This window comes from Salvelinus fontinalis, chromosome 4 (genome assembly GCF_029448725.1).
Source record: "Salvelinus fontinalis isolate EN_2023a chromosome 4, ASM2944872v1, whole genome shotgun sequence".
NCBI lineage: Eukaryota > Metazoa > Chordata > Actinopteri > Salmoniformes > Salmonidae > Salvelinus > Salvelinus fontinalis.
Genome location: NC_074668.1, coordinates 29,338,738 through 29,358,728, shown reverse-complemented (window position 1 = coordinate 29,358,728; position 19,991 = coordinate 29,338,738). Strand labels below are relative to the sequence as shown.

The following is a 19,991-nucleotide window of genomic DNA, read 5'->3' as shown; positions in this document are numbered from 1 at the left end:
TTTCTCTCTTGTTATGTCGGTCACTGATAGTCACTCAGCCCATGTCGGCTAAATTTTTTTTAGATTGGTAAATTAGTCTAGCGGCCAGCTAGACTCGTAGTAATCAAGGTCAAATTAAAGCCTGTGGGGCCCCCATTGATTTTGTTAGTCAGTCTCACTCAGATATCATATTAAAAACTGCAAATCTTCTCTCCGCCCAATAGCAAAATGTGTATAATTGGAGCAAACTAGCTTTAAAACAGCAACATTTTCTCTACACCCCATGTCAAACATTTGTAGAATTGCAGAAAATTAACAAAAAAAATAAAATGTAAAAATGTTCTCTCTGGGGCCACTTAGACCAGACAGAGATCATAAGCAGAGACCAGCCAACCAGACAGAGAGAGGACAGATCAGACTCACCCATCCAGTGAGGGACTCGAGGGCGGCAGGCAGGGCATAGTCCTGCAGCTGGAACAGGTCAGAGGGTTCACAGTCCACCTCGAAACTATTATGGTCGCTGTTAAACTCCACCGGACACACAAAGAAGCTGTATCCCGCCATCACATAGGACAACTGGATAGAGGAGGAGAAAGGGAGTAAGATAATAGGACTAATAGGGGAATTTAAATACAAACTTCTGCACATAGTTATGGCAATTTCTTACCAGGATCCCAAACACAACAGTTGAAAAGAATCCACCAATGAAGCCCTCCCAGGTTTTCTTAGGAGACAGCTGCACGGAACACAGTCACGTTAACGTATTAAAGAGCGTTCAAAGGCTACCCCTTTTGCAAAATGCCACAAGCCTTGGAAAATGCAACATAGCGATCCTATCAATATGTAGTGGGTATGTTGCCTGTTGATGTTGACCATAGCTGTGTGGCCGACAGTGCCAGTCTTGCTAACCTTAATGAGTGGAGTACGTCCAAAGAAGAAGCCAAACATGTAGGCCATGATGTCATTGCAGATCACACAGGAGATGGGCACGATGAACCTAGACAGAGGAACTGGTATCAACAACTGGGGCATATTCAATGGAGTGTCGTGCATAGATACGTTGTGCATAGAGAAGATAAGTATTTACAAGAGACAGAGCAGGTCTCTTCTACACAGTCACTTTCCCTGAATGTTCTGTAACAAGCCCCTAGCGTGGACCAACCTAACTCCCTAATGCACTTATTTCCATCACATGGTTGTAGCGCCAGTCACAATTACATCAGCTAATAGTATATCACTCCGCAGTCGGTTCTCCCACTAGAGGTCTTCGCGGATCCACCTGTACCCGAATAACCGAGAACTGACGTGGGACCCGAGCGGGTCCGGATCCAGAATTCGAAATAAATGTCATGGATCTGGATCAGATTGTCACTGGTCTTGGGTATGTGTAAACTGGACTGACCGTATAGATCTGAACGCGACTGCTGCAGTAGAGAAATGTTATAACTTATGCTGCTGCTACTGCTTTTCACGAGAGTGGAGCTTGTTGCCGTTCAATCACAAAGCGTTTAACTTCTTATGGATAGGCGTTCAGTCAACGGGACAGTTGTAAATCATGTAGCGCCGTGTGTCATGATCGCACATTTTAGAGAAACAACAGATATCGGTACATACAAGTGTGTACCGGCTGAAAGCTTCAATTCTTGTTAATATAACTGCACTGTCCAATTTACAGTAGCTATTACTGTGAAAAAATGCCATGCTATTGTTTGAGGAGAGCTCCTAACAACAAAACACTTTTCACCACGATAGGTTTGATAAATTCACCTCTGAAGGTGAAGTGTGCTTACATTCTGAAATCTTGCTCTGATTTATCATCAAGGGTCCCAGAGATAACATGAAGTGTCATTTTGTTAGATAAAATCCTTTTTCATATCCTAAAAAGGTCCATATAGCATGCACGATCGTTCAATTTGCAAAGAAAGGAATCTGTGAAAATCTAACCCTAAATGTTGTTTCAACCAGTCAAATTACGTTTGTATTTATTCCTCATAGATCCTAGAAAGTAACCAGACTTCACTATATCATTAGGAGTGTAGTATATCCTATAGGACACCAAATTTGGTCAGAGAGCAACGCCTTCATGGCACGCCGATGACACGGGCGGTCTTCACTTGATTGACTATAACTTTGTCAAATAAGCACCAATCGGGGTCAAACAAAGCTAGCTAGATAGCCAATGAGCTGGGCTTTACAGGAGTATGCGACAGAAACCTTGTGCGACAGCAAGCCTTTTCCTTTTGGACAAAAACTGCAAGAATATGGAGAGTTATGAAAACGGGGTGTTTTGCAAATGCTGAACTTAGTCCAAGTACACAGATTTGACAATATTCTTGCAGAAGAATGTAATATAAATGTAAAATGTGTCCTTCACGATTTGCCAAAATGTACCTGGGTGACTTCACACTAAATCTCATGTAGCTTGCTCATACTTCAAGTTCTCAGTCTGAAACTTGGCACATACACTGATGCTCTCTTGTGAACACCATCAGAATTACAACCAGAGTGATGGCTAGATTTGGGACCTTTCTGTTGCATTTCAAAGATGGTGGTAGAAAAAAGATTGTTTTCTTTGTATTTTCTTCCACCAGATCTATTGTGTTATATTCTCCTACATTCAATTCACATTTCCACAAACTTCAATGTGTTTCCTTTCAAATGGTTCCAAGAATATGCATATTCTTGCTTCAGGGCCTGAGCTACAGGCAGTTAGATTTAGGTATGTCATTTTAGGCAAAAATTGAGGGGGGGGAAATGGGGGGGGGGGGGGGGGGGGGGGCTATCCCTATAAAATTGCTTAAAACGTTTATTTTCTGCTGTTCCATCACTCAGATCCGATTGGGCGGGTCTGGATCCAACCAGGTCTGTTTGGGAACGGGCCCGTGAAGACCTCTACCTCCCACTGTACAGAACGGAAAGAGTGGGCTGAATGAAGACACTCCCATGTATGTCCCAAATGGGTATGTCCCAAATGACACCCTAGTCCCTATATAGCCAATTTAGGACACAATCACTGACAATTTGCCCTCGCATACAGTGGAAACCAAGTAGCGGTCAGAGATCTGACTAGCATTGCTGTTTACAATAGTCATGTGCTATGTGATGTGGGCTGTGTGTGCGCATGTGAGAGAGAAAGAGACAGGGACATTCCTTACCAGATCATTCCCTCAAACAGGTTGTGGATGATGAGGTGGGACTGGGTCACAACGATCAGCAGAGTTACGTGAGTCCAGCCAAACTGGCAGGGAGAAAAACAGAATTACATACATATATATTGTCTTAAGATCGTGTAGTATAGGATCTCTATAGAAAAGTGATATCAAGGAACCAAAAAGTTGGAAGAAAATTACACAGACATGTGGCCAAAGTGTTAATGACGTGAATTGCATTTGGCAGAGCAATCCTTACTGATAGGTGTGTCATCATTGCTCTGTGGTCTTTGCAACAACACAAACATATCCTAAAACCCCTCGCATTCAAATCTGGACCTCGCAGCCAGTTCCACTGCTTAAACCCCACCCCTGTCCGTTAATGAGGGTCTGATTTAGACCTGGGACACCAGGTGGGTGCAATTAATTAGGTAGAATAGAAAACCAGCAGTACTCCGGACCTCATCTGACCCTGCTGGTCATCTATAAATGTTTGAACATCTTGGCCATGTTCTGTTATAAACTCCACCCCGCACAGCCAGAAGAGGACTGGCCACCCCTCAGAGCCTGGTTCCTCTCTAGGTTTCGGCCTTTCTAGAGAGTTTTTCTTAGCCACCGTGCTTCTACAGCTGCATTGCTTGCCGTTTGAGGTTTTAGGCTGGGTTTCTGTACAGCACTTTGTGACATTGGCTGATGTAAAAAGGGCTTTATAAATACATTTGATTAAATGGGTCAAATTTAAATACCGCTGTAGACGAAGTCCTCAGGCCAGTCAGTGTGTGGCAGTTTAGCTTTGATGCAGTGTTTAGAGCTCACTCCCTCTCACTGATTGATGTGTTACTGCAGTGTACAGTGCATTCGGAAAGTATTCAGACCCCTTAACCTTTTCCACATTTTGTAACGTTTCAGCCTGATTCTAAAATTGATTAAATAAATAGTTTCTCATCATTCTACACACGAGGACAAAGCGAAAACAGGTTTAGAAGTGTTTGCAAATGTATAAAAAAGACCTTATTTACATAGGTATTCAGACCCTTTGCTATGAAACTCATATTTGAGCTCTACAACTTGATTGGAGTCCACCTGTGGTAAATTAAATTGATTGGACATGAATTGGAAAGGCACACACACACACCGGTCTATAGAAGGTCCCACAGTTGACAGTGCAAGTCAGACCAAAAACCAAGCCATCAGGTCGAAGGAATTGTCTGTAGAGCTCAGAGAGGATTGTGTCGAGGCACAGATTTTGGGAAGGGTAGCAAAACAAATCTGCAATATTCAAGGTCCAAGAACACAGTGTTCTCCATCATTCTTAAAATAGAAGAGGTTTGGAACCACCAAGACTCTTTCTAGAGCTGGCCATCCGGCCAAACTGAGCAATCGAGGGAGAAGGGCCTTGGTCAGGGAGGTGACAAAGAACCCAATGGTCACTGACAGAGCTCCAGAGTTCCTCTCTGTGGAGATGGGAAAACCTTCTAGAAGGACAACAATCTCAGCAGCACTCCACCAAATCAGGCCTTTATGGTAAAGTAGCCAGATGGAAGCCACTCCAAAAAGGCACCTAAAGGACTGACCATGAGAAACAAGATTCTCTGGTTTGATGAAACCAAGATTGAACGCTTTGTCCTAAATGCTAAAGGTCACACCTGGAGGAAAACTTGCACCATCCCTACGGTGAAGCATGGTGGTGGCAACATCATGATGTTGGGATGTTTTTCAGTGGCAGGGCCTGGGAAAATTGTCAGGATCAAGGGAAAGATGAACGGAGCAATGTATAGAGAGATCCTTGATGAAAACCTGCTCCAGAGCACTCAGGGCCTCAGATTTGGGCAAAGGTTTACCTTCCAACAGGACAACGACACTAAGCACACAGCATGACAACACAGTAGTGGCTTCGGGACAAGTCTCCGAATGACCTGAAAAAAGCTATGCAGTGACGCTCCCCATTCAACATTTGTATTTATTATGGATCCCCATTACTCTTTCTGGGGTTCAGCAAAATTTAGGCAGTTTATACAATTTTAAAAGCATTACAATACATGAACAGACTTCCCAACACACCATGTCCCCCGCAGGCACCTACTCCACCACTAATCTACAGTACAAAATCCATGTGTGTATAGCACATTTGTTATCGTGTGAGGGTATGCATGTGTCTGTTCCTATGTTTGTGTGGAATCACAGTCCCCGCTGTTCCATAAGGTGTATTTTTTATCTTTCATCTAAATTTTACTGCTTGCATCAGTTACTTGAAGAGACCTCGTGGCATGTCTTGTGGGGTATGTATGGGTAGCCGAGCTGAGCGCCAGTAGTTCAAACAGACAGCTCGGTGCAGTCAACATGTCAATACCGCTCATAAATACAAGTAGTGATGAAGTCAAGATTGAGATTGACATGCATATTATTAGACCTCTGTGTACGTCCAAGGGCCAGCCGTGCTGCCTTGGTCTGAACTAATTGCACATTTTCCTAAGTCCCTTTTTGTGGAACCTGACCACACAACTGAGCAGTTGTTCAGGTGTGACAAAACTAGGCCTGTAGGACCTGCCTTGTTGATAGTGCTGTTAAGAAGTTAGAGCAGCACTTTATTACGGACAGACTTCTCCCCATCTTTTTGGTACTGTTGTATCAATATGTTTGACCATGACAGTTCACAATCCAGGGTTACTTCTAAGCAGTTTAGTCACCTCAACTTGCTTAATTTCCACATTATTTATTATAAGATTTTGTTGAGGTTTAGGGTTTAGTGAATGATTTGTCCCAAATTTTATTTATTATTATTTACAATGCTTTTAGTTTTAGAAATAAATTAAATTACTTTTGCTTCCCTCCAAGTCTGGGGGCACACACTTTCTAGTAAGTAGGCTTAAATTGAAAATATGGCAAATGGGAGTTGCAATATCGTCCGCTATTATCCTCAGTAATTTTCCATCCAAGTTGTCAGACCCCGGTGGTTTGTCATTGTTGATAGACAATAACTTTACGAAATTCAAAATTACAATGCTTGTCTTTCATAATTTGTTCAGATATACTTGGATGTGTAGTGTCAGTGTTTGTTGCTGGCATGTCACCCCTAAGTTTGCTAATCTTGGCTATGGAAAAAAAAACATTGAAGTAGTTGGCAATATCAGTTGGTTTTGTGATGAATGAGGTGAGTCAATGAATGATAGAGCTGAGTTTGCATTTTTTTCTCCAAAATGTAATTTAAGGTGCTCCAAAGCTTTTCACTATCATTCTTTGTTATTTATCTTTGTTTCTTCTTTTTATTCAGTTTACTCACATGATTTTGCAATTTGCTTGCCATTTGTTTTGTGCAGCCAAACTTATTTGCCATTCCTTTTGCCTCTTCCCTCTCAACCATATAAATGTTCAATACTTCATCAATCCAAAGGGATCTAACAGTTTTCAGTCATTTTCTGTATGGGTGCATGCTTATTAGTTACTGGAATAAACAATTCCATAAATGGGTCAAGTGCAGCGTCTGTTTGCTCATTACACACCATGGACCAACAAATATTTAAAATCAACATAGGAGTCACTACAAAACTTAATGTACGACATCTTATACACTATATTAGGCCCAGCCTTACAAACTTTGGTGTTCCTAGATATTGCTACTATATTATGATCATATATTATATATTATATTATATTATCATATATTATGATATATATTACTATATTATGATCACTACAGCCAATGGATCTGGATACCACATTTCTGGTTCATAGGCACATGATTACAGCATACAATAGCTGTAGGATCAGCAGAGACTTTCAGGGCAGTTAGAGGGACATAAATTAGGTTAGTTACATTGTATCTACCAACGCCCCTGGTGTAATGTACTTTTGCTGAAGCATTATGGAAATTCTGCGTCACAATGGTAGGGATTTGCTGAGCTGGGGTCATTGATAAGTCATTGTCTCAATGCAGCCTTATAATGCGGTGAAAGGATTAAGGAACCTAAATGATTTGGGTGGATCCCATCCTCCTTATAAAAACGTGTTTTGTTTCCAAAAGGTATCGAAATTGTCAGAGGTTAAACCCACTGAGCTGCAATAATCACGTAGCCAGTTGTGAGGAGAAAGAATCCTGCTAAAGCATTCAATGCCACGATTCAGAAGGGGCACAGGGCCAGATATGATGGGTCTTTTGTTAGTGTCTAGCAGAGAGTCAATCAGCTCTTTAAAATCCAGTTTCAACTGTTCAGAGCTGCCGTTTATAATGTCATTAGAAACCCACATGGACTACGATGGAAACCGATTCTATGTCCTGACGTAGTACATTCGGGAGCAGCTTAGTAATGTCATTTACTCGGGGATAGGACATTATTTTTGCACCAGGAGCGGTCACATTTCTTACCATGGAGCTCCCCAAAAATAACGGCTGGCGAGAAGGACGAGGAAATCTGCCCACTCCCACGCTTCACAGGATTCGGAGAACCCTTTATGGATGGGCGAGAAGCAGGATAACGTGAGCCCATTGCAGGCATCTGACAGATGCAGAAGCCCCGCTCGATCCAGAGCAGGGCTGAAGGTTGCCGACGTTGACTTCGAAATCGTAGTAGGCGGCACTGTGGCAGCAGACACCCGAAGCGACGAAAGTGCAGGAAGCTCAGGCTCCAGGACGGCAAAACTATTCCTTGTTTGAATCCACTCTGGGCCTCCCGTTGGGAGTTTAGACTGATTTGCGGGAGGCCGCTGTCTTCGACTTCCACGGCTTGTGACATGTGACCATCGTTACTTGCCTTGCTCCTCTTGCTATGCTCCTTCAACTGAAGGGGGAGCTCCGGGCAACACCGGCAAGTCGGATAACGACAAACAAGGCATCCAACAAGCGTGAACGCCATCCAGCCACCGGCTTAGAAAATGTACACATTCCACTCTGTGTTTTTTCCAGTTTCTTACGAAGGCTGGCGAACTGCATGATCAAGGAAGCAACCTCAAGCCTATAATCCTCAGTAAGGAAACAATTGCCGTATTGGAACTATGAGTGATCCGGATTGTCCCGAAACAAAGCGTAGTAGATACAGATCCTACAGCTCTAGAAACCGGTAATTTATTTCTCCAGACAAAAAGGGCTCCACTGAAAAACTAATTTGGTACCAACTTCGTTAGCTTGATGGCTAGCAGCTTAGCATCTCTGTCAAGCAGGCTTCAACCTTCGTTAAGCGGAATACTGGGACAAGAAATAGCGGTCCTAGCTGTTAAAAGCTAACCGAGTCTCGGAATACACGCAGAGCTTGAGAGGATTTGCAGGGAAGAATGTGAGAAACTCTACAAAAACAGGAGTGCCAAGCTTGTGGCGTCATACCCAAGAAGACTCGAGGCTGTAATCGCTGCCAAAGGTGCTTCAACAAAGTACTCAGTAAAGGGTCTGAATACTTGTGTAAATGTGATAGTTATTTTTTTATATACATTTGCAAACATTTCTAAAAAAATAACTGGTTTTGCTTTGTCATTATAGGGTAGTGTGTGTAGATTAATGAGGGGGGAAAACAATTTAATTCATTTAGAATAAGGCTGTAACGTAACAAAATGTGGAAAAAGTCAAGGGGCCTGAATACTTTCCGAATGCACGGTGTTTCCTTGCTGCGCTCAGCTCTGTCACTGCCTTACATGGTCAAGCCAGAGCCCAGAACACAAAGCTTCTAGCTATGCGTGTGTGTGAGACAAAGGCAGCAGATAAAGTGCCTTCAGAAAGTATTCACACACCTTTTTTCCTAATTTTTGTGGGATTCAAATTGATTTAATGGTCATTCTTTGTCAACGATTTACACACACAAAAAAATGTCTAAGTGGAAGAAAAATACTAACATTGAAAAATGAAACAAACAAAAATAATATAATCTTGACTAGATAAGTATTCAACCCCCCGAGTCAATGCATGTTATAATCACTTTTGGCAGCAATTACAGCTGTGAGTATTTCTGGATAAGTCTAAGAGATTTCCACACCTGGATTGTGAATCATTTGCTGATCAAAATTCTTCAAGCTCTGTCAAATTGGTTGTTGATCATTGCTAGATAACCATTTTTCAGGTCTTGCCATAGTTCTGACTTAACTCTGCTTGAAAATCTAACTCGGTCTGTGATTAGCACCATTCAGTTTCCCATTTCCCAGTCCTTAATGATTGCAAGCATACCCTTAACATGATGCAGCCACCACTATGCTTGAAAATATGAAAAGTGGTACTCAGTAATGTGTTGTATTGGATTTCCACCAAACATAACACTTTGTATTCAGGACAAAAAGTTAATTGCTTTGCCACATTTTTTGCAGAATTACTTTAGTGCCTTGTTGCAAACAGGAAGCATGTTTTGGAATATTTGTATTCTGTACAGGCTTCCTTCTTTTCACTCTGTCAATTAGGTTAGTATTGTGGCGTAACTACAATGTTGTTGATCCATCCTCAGCTTTCCCATCACAGCCATTTAACTCTAACTGTTTAAGAGTCTCCATTTGCCGCCTCCCGAGTAGCGCAGAAGTCTAAGGCACCCGGGTTCAATCCCATGCTGTGTCACAGCTGGCCGTGACCGGGAGGCCCATGAGGCGGCGCACAATTGGCCCAGTGACGTCTGGGTTAGGGGAGGATTTGGCCGGCCAGGATTTCCTTGTCCCATCGCGCTCTAGCAACTCGTGGCGGACCAGGCGCATGCAAGCTGACTTTGGTCGCCAGCTGGACGGTATTTCCTCTGACACGTTGGTGTGGCTGGCTTCCGGGTTAAGCGAGCAGTGTGTCAAGAAGCAGTGCGGCTTGGCAGGGTCGTGAGTCGGAGGACGCATGGCTCTCTACCGAGTACGTAGTGGAGTTGCAGCGAAGGGACAAGACTAACTACCAATTGGATATCAATTGTCACCATTGGCCTCATGGTGAAATTCATGAGTGGCTTCCTTCCTCTCCGGCAACTGAGTTAAGAAGTACGCCGGTATCTTTGCAGTAACTGGGTGTATTGATACCCTATCCAAAGTGTAATGAATAACTTTACCATGCTCAAAGGGATATTCAATGTCTGTTTCCAACCTTTCTGCATATATCAGAGTCCATGCAACTTATGTGACTTGTTTTATTCTACCTTTATTTAACCAGGAAGGGCACATTGAGATTTGAAATCTCTTTTTCAAGAGTGGCCTGGCCAAAATAGGCAGCACCAAGTCATTGCACAATTAGACAGACAACATGAAAAACTACATGTAATCTAACAAAAACTATAGAAATCACAGGAGTATAACAAAGTCATAAAACAATTAAAAATATTGACAGGTCAAGGAATCAGCCTCAAACCTTCAACTATTTAAAAACACCAATCAGGACAAGTTCTTCCAGTTTAAAAGTATTTTGTAAGGTGCTCCAAAACGATGGCGCTGAGTACATAAAAGCCTTTTTACCAAACTCAGTTCGGACATTTGGAACAGTTAGCAGGATAAAGTACTGAGAACAAAGAGAGTACCATCACATTTCTGGAGAATAAAAAGGCCCAAATAAAATGGTAGTAAACCCAAAATGGCTTTGTTAATAAAAGTCCACCATTGACTGAGCCTACGAGTGACTAGAGAAGGCCAGCCAACCCTGGTATATAAAGTGCAGTGGTGCATAATGGTTTTACAGTTTAAAATAAATCTCAATGCTCCATGGTAAAGGGTGCCAATTGATCTCAAACACTGAGCAGAAGCAATTATATATAAAATATCACCATAGTCTAGTATAGGAATAAATGTAGCTGATACTAGCCTCCAACAAAAAAAACAGGCCTTATCCCAAAATAAATTGGTAAGAATATTTTTTGTCCTGGACTTATGTAGGCCTGACATAACAGAAGGGTTGAACACTTATTAACTCAAGATATTTCAGATTTTCATTTTAAATTAGTAAAAATGTCAAAAAACATAATTCCACTTTGACATTATAGGGTAATGTGTGTAAGCCAGTGAAAAAAATAGTAATACATTGAATCCATTTTAAATTCAGGTTGTAACAATAAAATGTGGAGAAAGTCAAGGGGTATGAATACTTTCTGAAGTTACTGTAGATCTGGGGTTCCCAAACTTTTTCCCCTCAGGCCCCCATTACAGCATTGGGAACCTTGTGCATTCTGCTATTACAACTTTCAAGAGTAAGTTGAAAGCGGGAATGTGGTGGAGAGAAGAACCACTGCTGTGGATGAGGCCCTGGCCTTATGTCCTGGAATGGACCCAGAACACTGTTGGAGGGCTTACACGTTTTTAGGCCGGGACACATCAATAACGTAATAGTAGCCAAGAGGAAGAAGGCTCATATAATACAGAACACACAAACACTATGCCCAATACACTACGCAACACATGCACACAAACACTCACCATGTAGAACTGCAGGCGATAGTGTTTCTTCACCAGGCTCAGCACAAACATGCAGAAACCTGCAAAAAACACAAAGAAGAGAGGAAACAAGTCAACAAAGCATTATGGGGTCAGCCTTTTTTTAGTGGTTATTGTCATTCTTTGCTTTCAAACTGAGGACCGGTAACTGCCTCCTTGTAAATCATCCTAGCCATGTTCAATCAAACTCAATCTTCAGTGACACATAAATGCCAATTTGGTTCTGGGTTCTGAGGTTAAACGCCTGCCAAAGTCAGTAACAGATAAAAAATACAATCACGTGAATGTGCAGCATCGAACTCTTCATTTCTTACAGTTCCAAGAATTCTATTCTTCCCCAAATCAGAGTAAGAAGACAGCCTTCTGAGTAAGAGGCTTTTACTGAATCAAACAAATTAGATCAAGCCAATGTGGCCATAATCCAGTTAGGACAACTTGGACATCTGAATATTGGATGGCAAGACATCCATTCAATTCACATTATTTTGTTAGAAGGGCTTCATCAGAGAAGAACAAAGCTAGCCTGGTCCCAGATCCGTTTGTGCTATCTTGCCAACATCTATGGTCATTGTGGCAGCCACGTCACAAACAGATCTGGGGCCAGGCTAGAACAAAGCACACAGTGTTCTGCGAGTGTCTTTATAGAACTAGTTGACCCTGTGAGCTCATTCTATATTATCTGGCACTGGGGAGATGGCCCGATTACCTTAAAGCCTTTTCCTGCCAGCATTTCTACAGTAAATGACCTGGCCTGGTTTTTAAATGTACCCAAAGGGAGAAGTGAACAAAGGAGGGGTGGGTATTTACTTTCCTCTCACCTTGAGGCACGGAGTCGAGGTGTGATCATGCAGTCAGAAACAGCCGTTAGCGAGTCAAGTGCTGCCTGCCTTTACCACATCCTCCTGCCATTAACTGCCATAGTGCTGCACTGACTGAGTGAAAGCGGGAGGAGCAAGTGAAGCACAGTGGATCTGCCGTCTGAAACTAACCATTTAAAAAAAAACTTGTACCGAACCCTTAGTCAGGTAAAAACTGATAGAAATTGCAGAAGCTTCAACAGTGACTAAAGCAACACTAAAAGTTGACACTAAAAGCAACACCCTCCCGTCTCACTCAACACTCCCTGAAAGCACTAGATCGATTTCCATATATCCTGCCTGGCCAGATCAGTGATCAGGAAAGAAAACACAAGGAAAGGAAGCTAGTTAGAACTTGAGCCACAGCCTCACCAGTGAGGTACATGGCAAAGGAGATGAGGCGGTGGTATTTGCTAAGGATGCGCAACGGCTCCTCCCTCTGCACCAGATTAGAGAAGTAGTCTGTCACCGTCTCTCCGTAGAAGAAATAGTTCACACACAGTAGGAAGTACCTGGGGGGGGGGGGGGGGGATGATGAGGGGAAGGAGGAAGGTGAGGTCAGAACTGTTGCAACACAAATCAACTGCACAATGCACTCCAGTCTAGAAAAGTCTGGTGTAATGGTGAACTTTGCATGTATCTGAAGCCATTAAGGGACTTTGTGGGTTCAATATTTACATCAATAATGTTAAGAGCTTTTCACCAGGTTTTTCCAACATAGTGCAATGTGAATGGCAGGAGACCACTGAGCGATCATACTACAAATACCATCACCACTACATTGGTTAAAGACTACACCTCTATATACTCAATTTGATCAGCTAACTAACATGATATAGTCTATCTGCTGATTGGTTTAATAAGCTAGATAAACACTGTAAAGTGGGTCAACATTACCAAGACCAAAAAATCTCAGGAAGTCTGCAATGAAATAAAACATGCAATTCATTATTTTGGGTGGCCAAATGGTTAGTTGCAGTGTAACCTTAAACACAGACATAGAACTGTGTGTGTGTGTGTGTCTCACCAGCTCAACGTTCTGAACCAGGGCAGGTGGTAGGAGTGGTACACACTGTAACCGATGTGGATAATTTCTTGGAAGCATTTGATCTGCACACACAGCACCTGGGCAGAGACAGATAATCCAATATCACTGCAACGATACAACAGGTCTGTAATAAATTACTGAGGTGTGTCGATGACTGTCTGAGTGTTGGTATCATCCCTTTGGTATCAACTACACGGACTTCCCCTACCACACATTTGATATCGCTCTGACAACAGCATCTGGTCTGTGTATGATTCCTCATCGCCCAAAAACATTTAATTTAATCATACACATTTGGACATGTCTTGTGCTATGACCATTTAGAGTTTTTGTGTTGGCGATTTAGTTCCTGCAGTGTCTGGATGTGGCCGCATACTTTCTCCTTCCCAGCAAGTCCAACAGAGCATTAAAGGAGAGCATGTTATTTCCACTGACCTACACTCTGAACCTGAAACTATTAAAGGACAGACAGAAACAGACAGACCCAATTAAATCCCTTACCCTCTCCTAACGCTTAGTTTCTGCAGCTCTGTAAGGTGCGTTAGCAACATGGTAGAAGCGCCACCGATGCACTGCTTTTACCTGTCCTGAACCTACTGATCTGGAAACGGCGAGGGGTTAGGGCCAAGGGAGCGATTTGGGACCGGCGAACAAACTGGACTGACAGGAGGCTTAGGGGAGGGAGGAGGAGTACTCACAATCAACATGAGCACCATGGGGCCCAGGTAGATGATGAAGAAGAAGAAGGAGATCATGGCCAGAGTCAGGATCCCTCGCACCCACCAGTTCTTCCATCTGAGAACACACACAGTTAATACCCGCATGCGGTGTTTAATTGATTGTGAAATGAACACAGTGAAATGAAGAGGGGAACAATAAGCATCCATATCAGTTGCACAAAATATTTGCTGGCCAACAGATTCCTAAAGAATGTCAATATAGGCCGACACAGATCAATAGTTCTATTGAGTATATCAGGTGCTGTTTCATAAACATTCACTTATCCATGACTGAACAGCAGGATGTTGTTAGGAAGGAGGACCAAACAGAAGACTGTACAAACCAAAAAATGCAATAGGCTTGTTTTGTCCCAAATGGCACCCTATTCCCTATATAGTGGCACTACTTTTAACCCAAACCCTGTGGGACGCAGATATCGCGTGTTGTGAAACTATGATCTTTCCCTTGTTCTAAACAATTCCCAAACTGGATGTTGGGATTACCATGAGAAGATAGTAAATAGAAATCTGTTATTTTGTTAGTGTTTACCGGGAGGACAGTCCAGACAGGGCTTTGTTGAGGACCTCGGGGGTATCATCAGCAGTGACAGGCACCCCCGGGTGCCCTGTATCAGGCTTGCTCTCACTGTCAGACGCCCCATCCTTCTCCGCTTTCCCCTCATTCTCAGATCCCTAGAGACAGACGGGGAGAGAGTGAGTCAGACAATTTAAATAAGCACAGCTAGCTACCTATGAGGAATGCTCTCCCACTTCCTTTCTAGGTCTATTTTTTTGTCAATGAATAAAAACATTGCAAGCAAGCTTGTAGAGCTTTCCTGATTTGGTGTTAGGATATTCTGCATGATAAATGTAGGTCTGATAGCGACATAGTGATCAATATATTACACAGTGTCGGACTGCCCCTTGATGCTCTGAGAGCGTTTGTCGTGAAACTGCATTAATCCGGATGACCCTCTACTTTTCCATGGCAACAGCCACCAAATGTGTTATCAGGAGACAGCAGACACTAGACTGCTGTAAAGTCCTCGTTGTCGCTCTTCTCTGCCCCCCCGGGCGCTACCAAAGCTACACTGTTGTCTAACCTCCAAATAACACAACAGATAGCTATTAGCCTACACTATTTCTATATTGGTTGCAAACACACACACACACACAGCAGTAGCCATCAAGCTGATGGATCCTCCAGGCTCGCTGGTTTCCATGGTGACCATATCATGTCAGTCAGGATGACTTGGTTAAAAATAGCCCCTCCTTTCACATAAACAACACGCCTGCTACTGAAGAGGCCATTTTCATGTTTCCTGTGTAGAGTACCACTACACTCTTTCCCATTTCAAATCAGAAGCAAAAGATTTATTCAACCATGTTAAGTAATGTAGGTCTATGCTATTTCTACCTGGTCTTTTGACTCCTGCCAATCATGCACGCCTAGGCCTACTCTTCTCAATTTGGCTCACCATGGCGCATACGGTTTCAACAACAACAAAAAATTGAGGGTGCAGATGACAGACAACTTGTTTTCCATGGAAAGTTGCATCTGCTGTCAGGGAACTCCTACAGTGACATATGACTCTAAACCAAACCATAGACAGCACAGCACCATACCACTAGCACAACACAGCTGCACGGGGCCTGCCTGAGTTGTTAACACTATCCTTCTCTTCAGCAGTCAAACCCAAATTGGGGGTAATGTCAATTACTGATCAAAAGCCACAATGCAAGGCCCTATGCCTAGCAACCCAGGAATACATTCTACTGAAGCAGGAATGCAAGGCTAAGTGGAGGGAAACTGAAAATCTAATAAAGCCCCACAGTGGAACTGTGTCGAATTAGAGAATAGGCAATACACACCAAAGCAGCTGGGAACTGTCTATTTTTATTAGAACTTATGAAGACCCTTGACTTTAACATATAACTGTGTAGAAGATTTAGATGCACTATTGGTAAGTGGCTGTTCCACTGGATATCATAAGGTGAATGCACCAATTTGTAAGTCGCTCTGGATAAGAGCGTCTGCTAAATGACTTATATGTAAATGTTTCTTTCCTCAAAAGAGCCCACAACTGGTATCAAATAAGATTTTATTTGTCACGTGCGCCAAATACAACAGGTGTAGACGCAACCAGGTGTGATGTAGTAGTACAACAGGTGTGATGCAACCAGTCAGGATACTCTCGATGGTGCAGCTGTAGAACCTTTTGAGGATCTGAGGACCCACGGCAAATCTTTTCGCTCCTGGGGGTGAATAGGTTTTGTCGTGCCCTCTTCACGACTGTCTTGGTGTGCTTGGACCATGTTAGTTTGTTGGTGCACACTAGCTAAGTTGTGGAAGTCTATTTGTATGTGGCTACAAATGTGTATGTGGGTTGTCCTTCCTGCAGAGTTGTTTGGCCTTTTCATTTCAGCCTATAACTTATGAGTTGAAATCCAACCCATACATTGGAAAAACTAGGCAGTTTATGACTAAATTGAAGGTTGTTCCACCTCAAAATGCACAAGAAAGAGGATGGCACCCACCATCTCAGATTGTTCTGAAATTGTTTCTGTTGATAGAGACAGATAAGATTATCATTCCTTCAACATTATTTTGTTCAAATATAATTTGATCAAGTGCATTGTTTTCTCAGAGATCATATTATATTTAAACAAAATAATATTACGTGAATACTAATCATACTGGTTTCTAACTACAGAAACGATTTCAGAACAATCTGAGATGGTGGGTGTTATGGAGTGCTGAAATGACATGGAACGATCCTCGATTTAATCAATTGAATACATAGCTAGCTACCCAACTTTAGCTGCCCTCTTTGACCTGGCAACACAGGCAAACGTTAACGTTAGATAAGATAGCTAAACAGCTAACCACTGAAGTAAACGAGTGCCTTTCATGCCAGAACTAATGTTAGCAGCAAATCAGCATCCATAGCATGTTGTTAGCTACCTAGTTAGCATTTTATCTATGTGTTGATAGCAAGCTAGCGCAAATGTTTATTAATTGCATGCGTGGCTGGTCAACTAGCTAACTTCCCTTTTACACTAGATATAGTTAACTAGCTAAAACATTTACTATAATTACTTATAGCCTCTATCATAATGTGTGGAAAGGTCTCCCTGCATCATGTGCCTGTAGCGGATGTTTCTCTTCCCTTGGCTGGCTAGCTAGCTAGCGGGTCTGTCCAAACGTTAGTCCATAAACACTCCGTACCTTGTCTTCGGATTGTTGATGTTGTAGGTCGTTTTCCGTCTTTCCGCGGTGCCGTAGCTCTGTCATTTGTGCAACTCTTGTCCAAGCTACTACAGAGGAGTGTATGTTACAGCTTGCTAGCTATTTTACAACCTTTGCTAGCTTGCTAAATAACAAATATAACCGTTTGGTTCGACAGAAATGATCCTTTGCCCCAGATGATGCACGTTCCTCTCACTGCGTTGCCCCTCCCACAAAGTCGTTTCACGAAGTTGCTAAATGGTCTTAGCTGCATTCTGTGTCGCGACGTTTTGTAACGTTGCTTTGCATTTGGTGCGAAACACTGTTTAAATGCCACTTTCTCTTGTCTGGTCTAGTCTAGAGTTGAATGAATTCCAGAGTTGGTCTGCTGGTTATGGTTTTTGGGTTGCGGATTTCATATACATTCATGCATATATCACGCTGCTGGTAGTGGGTTATAATGAATTTATATCTAATCTATCCCGGCTGACCTTGGAGGCATTTTGAAAATTATATATTTTTGTTTTGCAATTGGAATTTTGCACGCTATGTGGCAGCAAAGGCCCACAAATGTATTGAATGAGAACTGTGTGGCGTGCATGTGTGTGCTTGCTTGTGTGGGTGTGTGTGTCTGTGTGCATGCTTGCTTGTGCGTGCATGTGTGCCTCTCCCTCCCCAGCAGCACAGGGATGTGTTCAGCCCTGTGGCGTGACAGGGGCACAGAGCAGTATAAATACTTAATGGCTTCCTGCAGAGTCAGAGTGAAGGGAGAGCAGCACTGCAGACAAAACACAAAGGCTATGTTTTTTCAGGGCGTTTCCCCTCTTTTCTCCTCTTAATATTCAATGTTTATTATAGTAAAGTGTCATCCATAGAGCTTCAAAGTCTGAAAGTAGGCTAAGAATGAACTACCATTTCTACAAAAACATCAGTGCTCATGTGAAATAGGCCTACTGTGAAGTAATGGTTTTTTTGTTACTTCATTTGATTCTTGCGTAAGTCCATTGAGAACCCTCTCACCACTGTAGCCCATGCTGGAGCACAGCACTGAGATGTATGACTCATCAAATACCCCTGTAGTGCTGAAAGAGATAAACCAATCTATAGCGATGCAGGTATGCAACATGTTATATTTCATGCTTGCATTATGACTGCAGTGTTGTGTTTGTGATCTGTGATCTGTGGTATGTGGCGTTGCTTCCCCTGCAATATGTGGCACCCGACTTTGCCCAGTCATGCTATATTACGTATTGGGTGCACGGTGGTGTGATGTCTTGCTGTACTGTCTGTCAGTGGCAGAATTTGGCTGGGATTCCTCAGGAGCTCCAACACGACTGCCGGGCTCTGGGACATCTGCAATGCAGAAGTCTATATAAATAGCGGTGGAGAAAGGGTGCCACAGAAACTGAAAGAGAGGGGGGGGGGGGGGGGGGGGACGAGAGAGAGAAAGAAAGAAAGAAATAGAGAGAGGGAGAAAGAGAAAGAAAGAAAGATAGGACGAGAGATAGAGAGAGAGAGAAAGAAAGAGAGAGAGAGGCTGAGAAGAGGGTGTGCAAGAGGAGCCGCTGAATTGTGGATACATGAAAACTATTATTGTGCAGAAAAAGCAAGAAGACTCTTGGAGGAATACGTTTTTGCTGTAATTTTACCCTCAATTTGCCCATTTTCTTCTTTGACCTGCTGTTTTCTCCATCATCAATATGTTGCTAAAGAAAAGTTAAGAAATCCCTTGGACCATTTGAGAAGCCAAAAAACAGGACTCACCAGTGGATAAAACTGCCCTAAGTGGCAGACTGAAAGACTGTTAAGTCGGTAACTTCGCTTAGATATAATCAGCTTCCCCTGCCACATGTGCTAATGAATTATGTAGTACAGGAGTATGCAAAACCCACAACTAAGCCCAATAAGAGATTGTATTTGAAAATAACAATAGTTGAATACCTTGATTACATTGAGACACGATCACATATGTCTATTTTTTTTATTTGTGCGACTACTTGGTAACAGATTTCCTAAATGTAAGTAATTATTATTTTAGCTGAATTCCTGGTGATTTTACAGTCTTTTTTACTTTGGGGGGGCCATAAAAATTCACCCGCAGGGCCGCCTGTTGCCGTCCCATGATGTAACACTTTTCCTGGATACAGAGGAATCTTTTGTCTGATTAGCAGGATGTCTTGGTAAGCTCATTACCTTATTGTAATGTAGTGCCTTCGGAAAGTATCCAGACCACTTCACTTTTTCCACATTTTGTTACGTTACAGTCTTATTCTAAAATGTATTAAATCTGTTTTTTTCTCAGCAATATGCATAATGACAAAGTGAAAACAAGTTTTTTGAAATGTTTTATTAAAAATATTTATTTATTAAAAATGAATAAAAATGTATATTTCTTAAAAATTAAAAACAGAAATACCTTATTTGCATAGGTATTCAGACCCTTTGCTCTGAGACTCGAAATTGAGCTCAGGTGCATCCTGTTTCCATTGATCATCCTTGAGATGCTTCAACAACTTGATTGGAGTCAACCTGTGGTAATTTCAATTGATTAGACATGATTTGGAAAGGCACACACCTGTCTATGTAAGATCCCACAGTTGAGTAATGTCAGGGGGGAAAAAAACAAGCCATGAGATCGAAGGAATTGTCCGA

At 42.4% G+C, this 19,991-nt stretch overlaps 1 protein-coding gene across 1 annotated transcript in view; it reads right to left on the bottom strand.

The window, feature by feature from the left end:
- Positions 1-17,815, bottom strand: part of LOC129853484 (phosphatidate cytidylyltransferase 2-like) — a 28,290-nt gene extending 10,475 nt beyond the window's left edge. The window contains exons 1-10 of the mRNA XM_055919584.1: positions 17,340-17,815; positions 14,661-14,803; positions 14,090-14,186; positions 13,371-13,468; positions 12,716-12,855; positions 11,469-11,527; positions 3,135-3,217; positions 889-976; positions 647-715; positions 403-555 (exon numbers count right to left, since the gene is read on the bottom strand). Coding sequence (XP_055775559.1) covers positions 403-555; positions 647-715; positions 889-976; positions 3,135-3,217; positions 11,469-11,527; positions 12,716-12,855; positions 13,371-13,468; positions 14,090-14,186; positions 14,661-14,803; positions 17,340-17,405 — 996 coding nt within the window. The 5' untranslated portion in view covers positions 17,406-17,815. The remainder of the gene's footprint in view (positions 1-402; positions 556-646; positions 716-888; positions 977-3,134; positions 3,218-11,468; positions 11,528-12,715; positions 12,856-13,370; positions 13,469-14,089; positions 14,187-14,660; positions 14,804-17,339) is intronic.
- Positions 17,816-19,991: the final 2,176 nt, after the last annotated feature.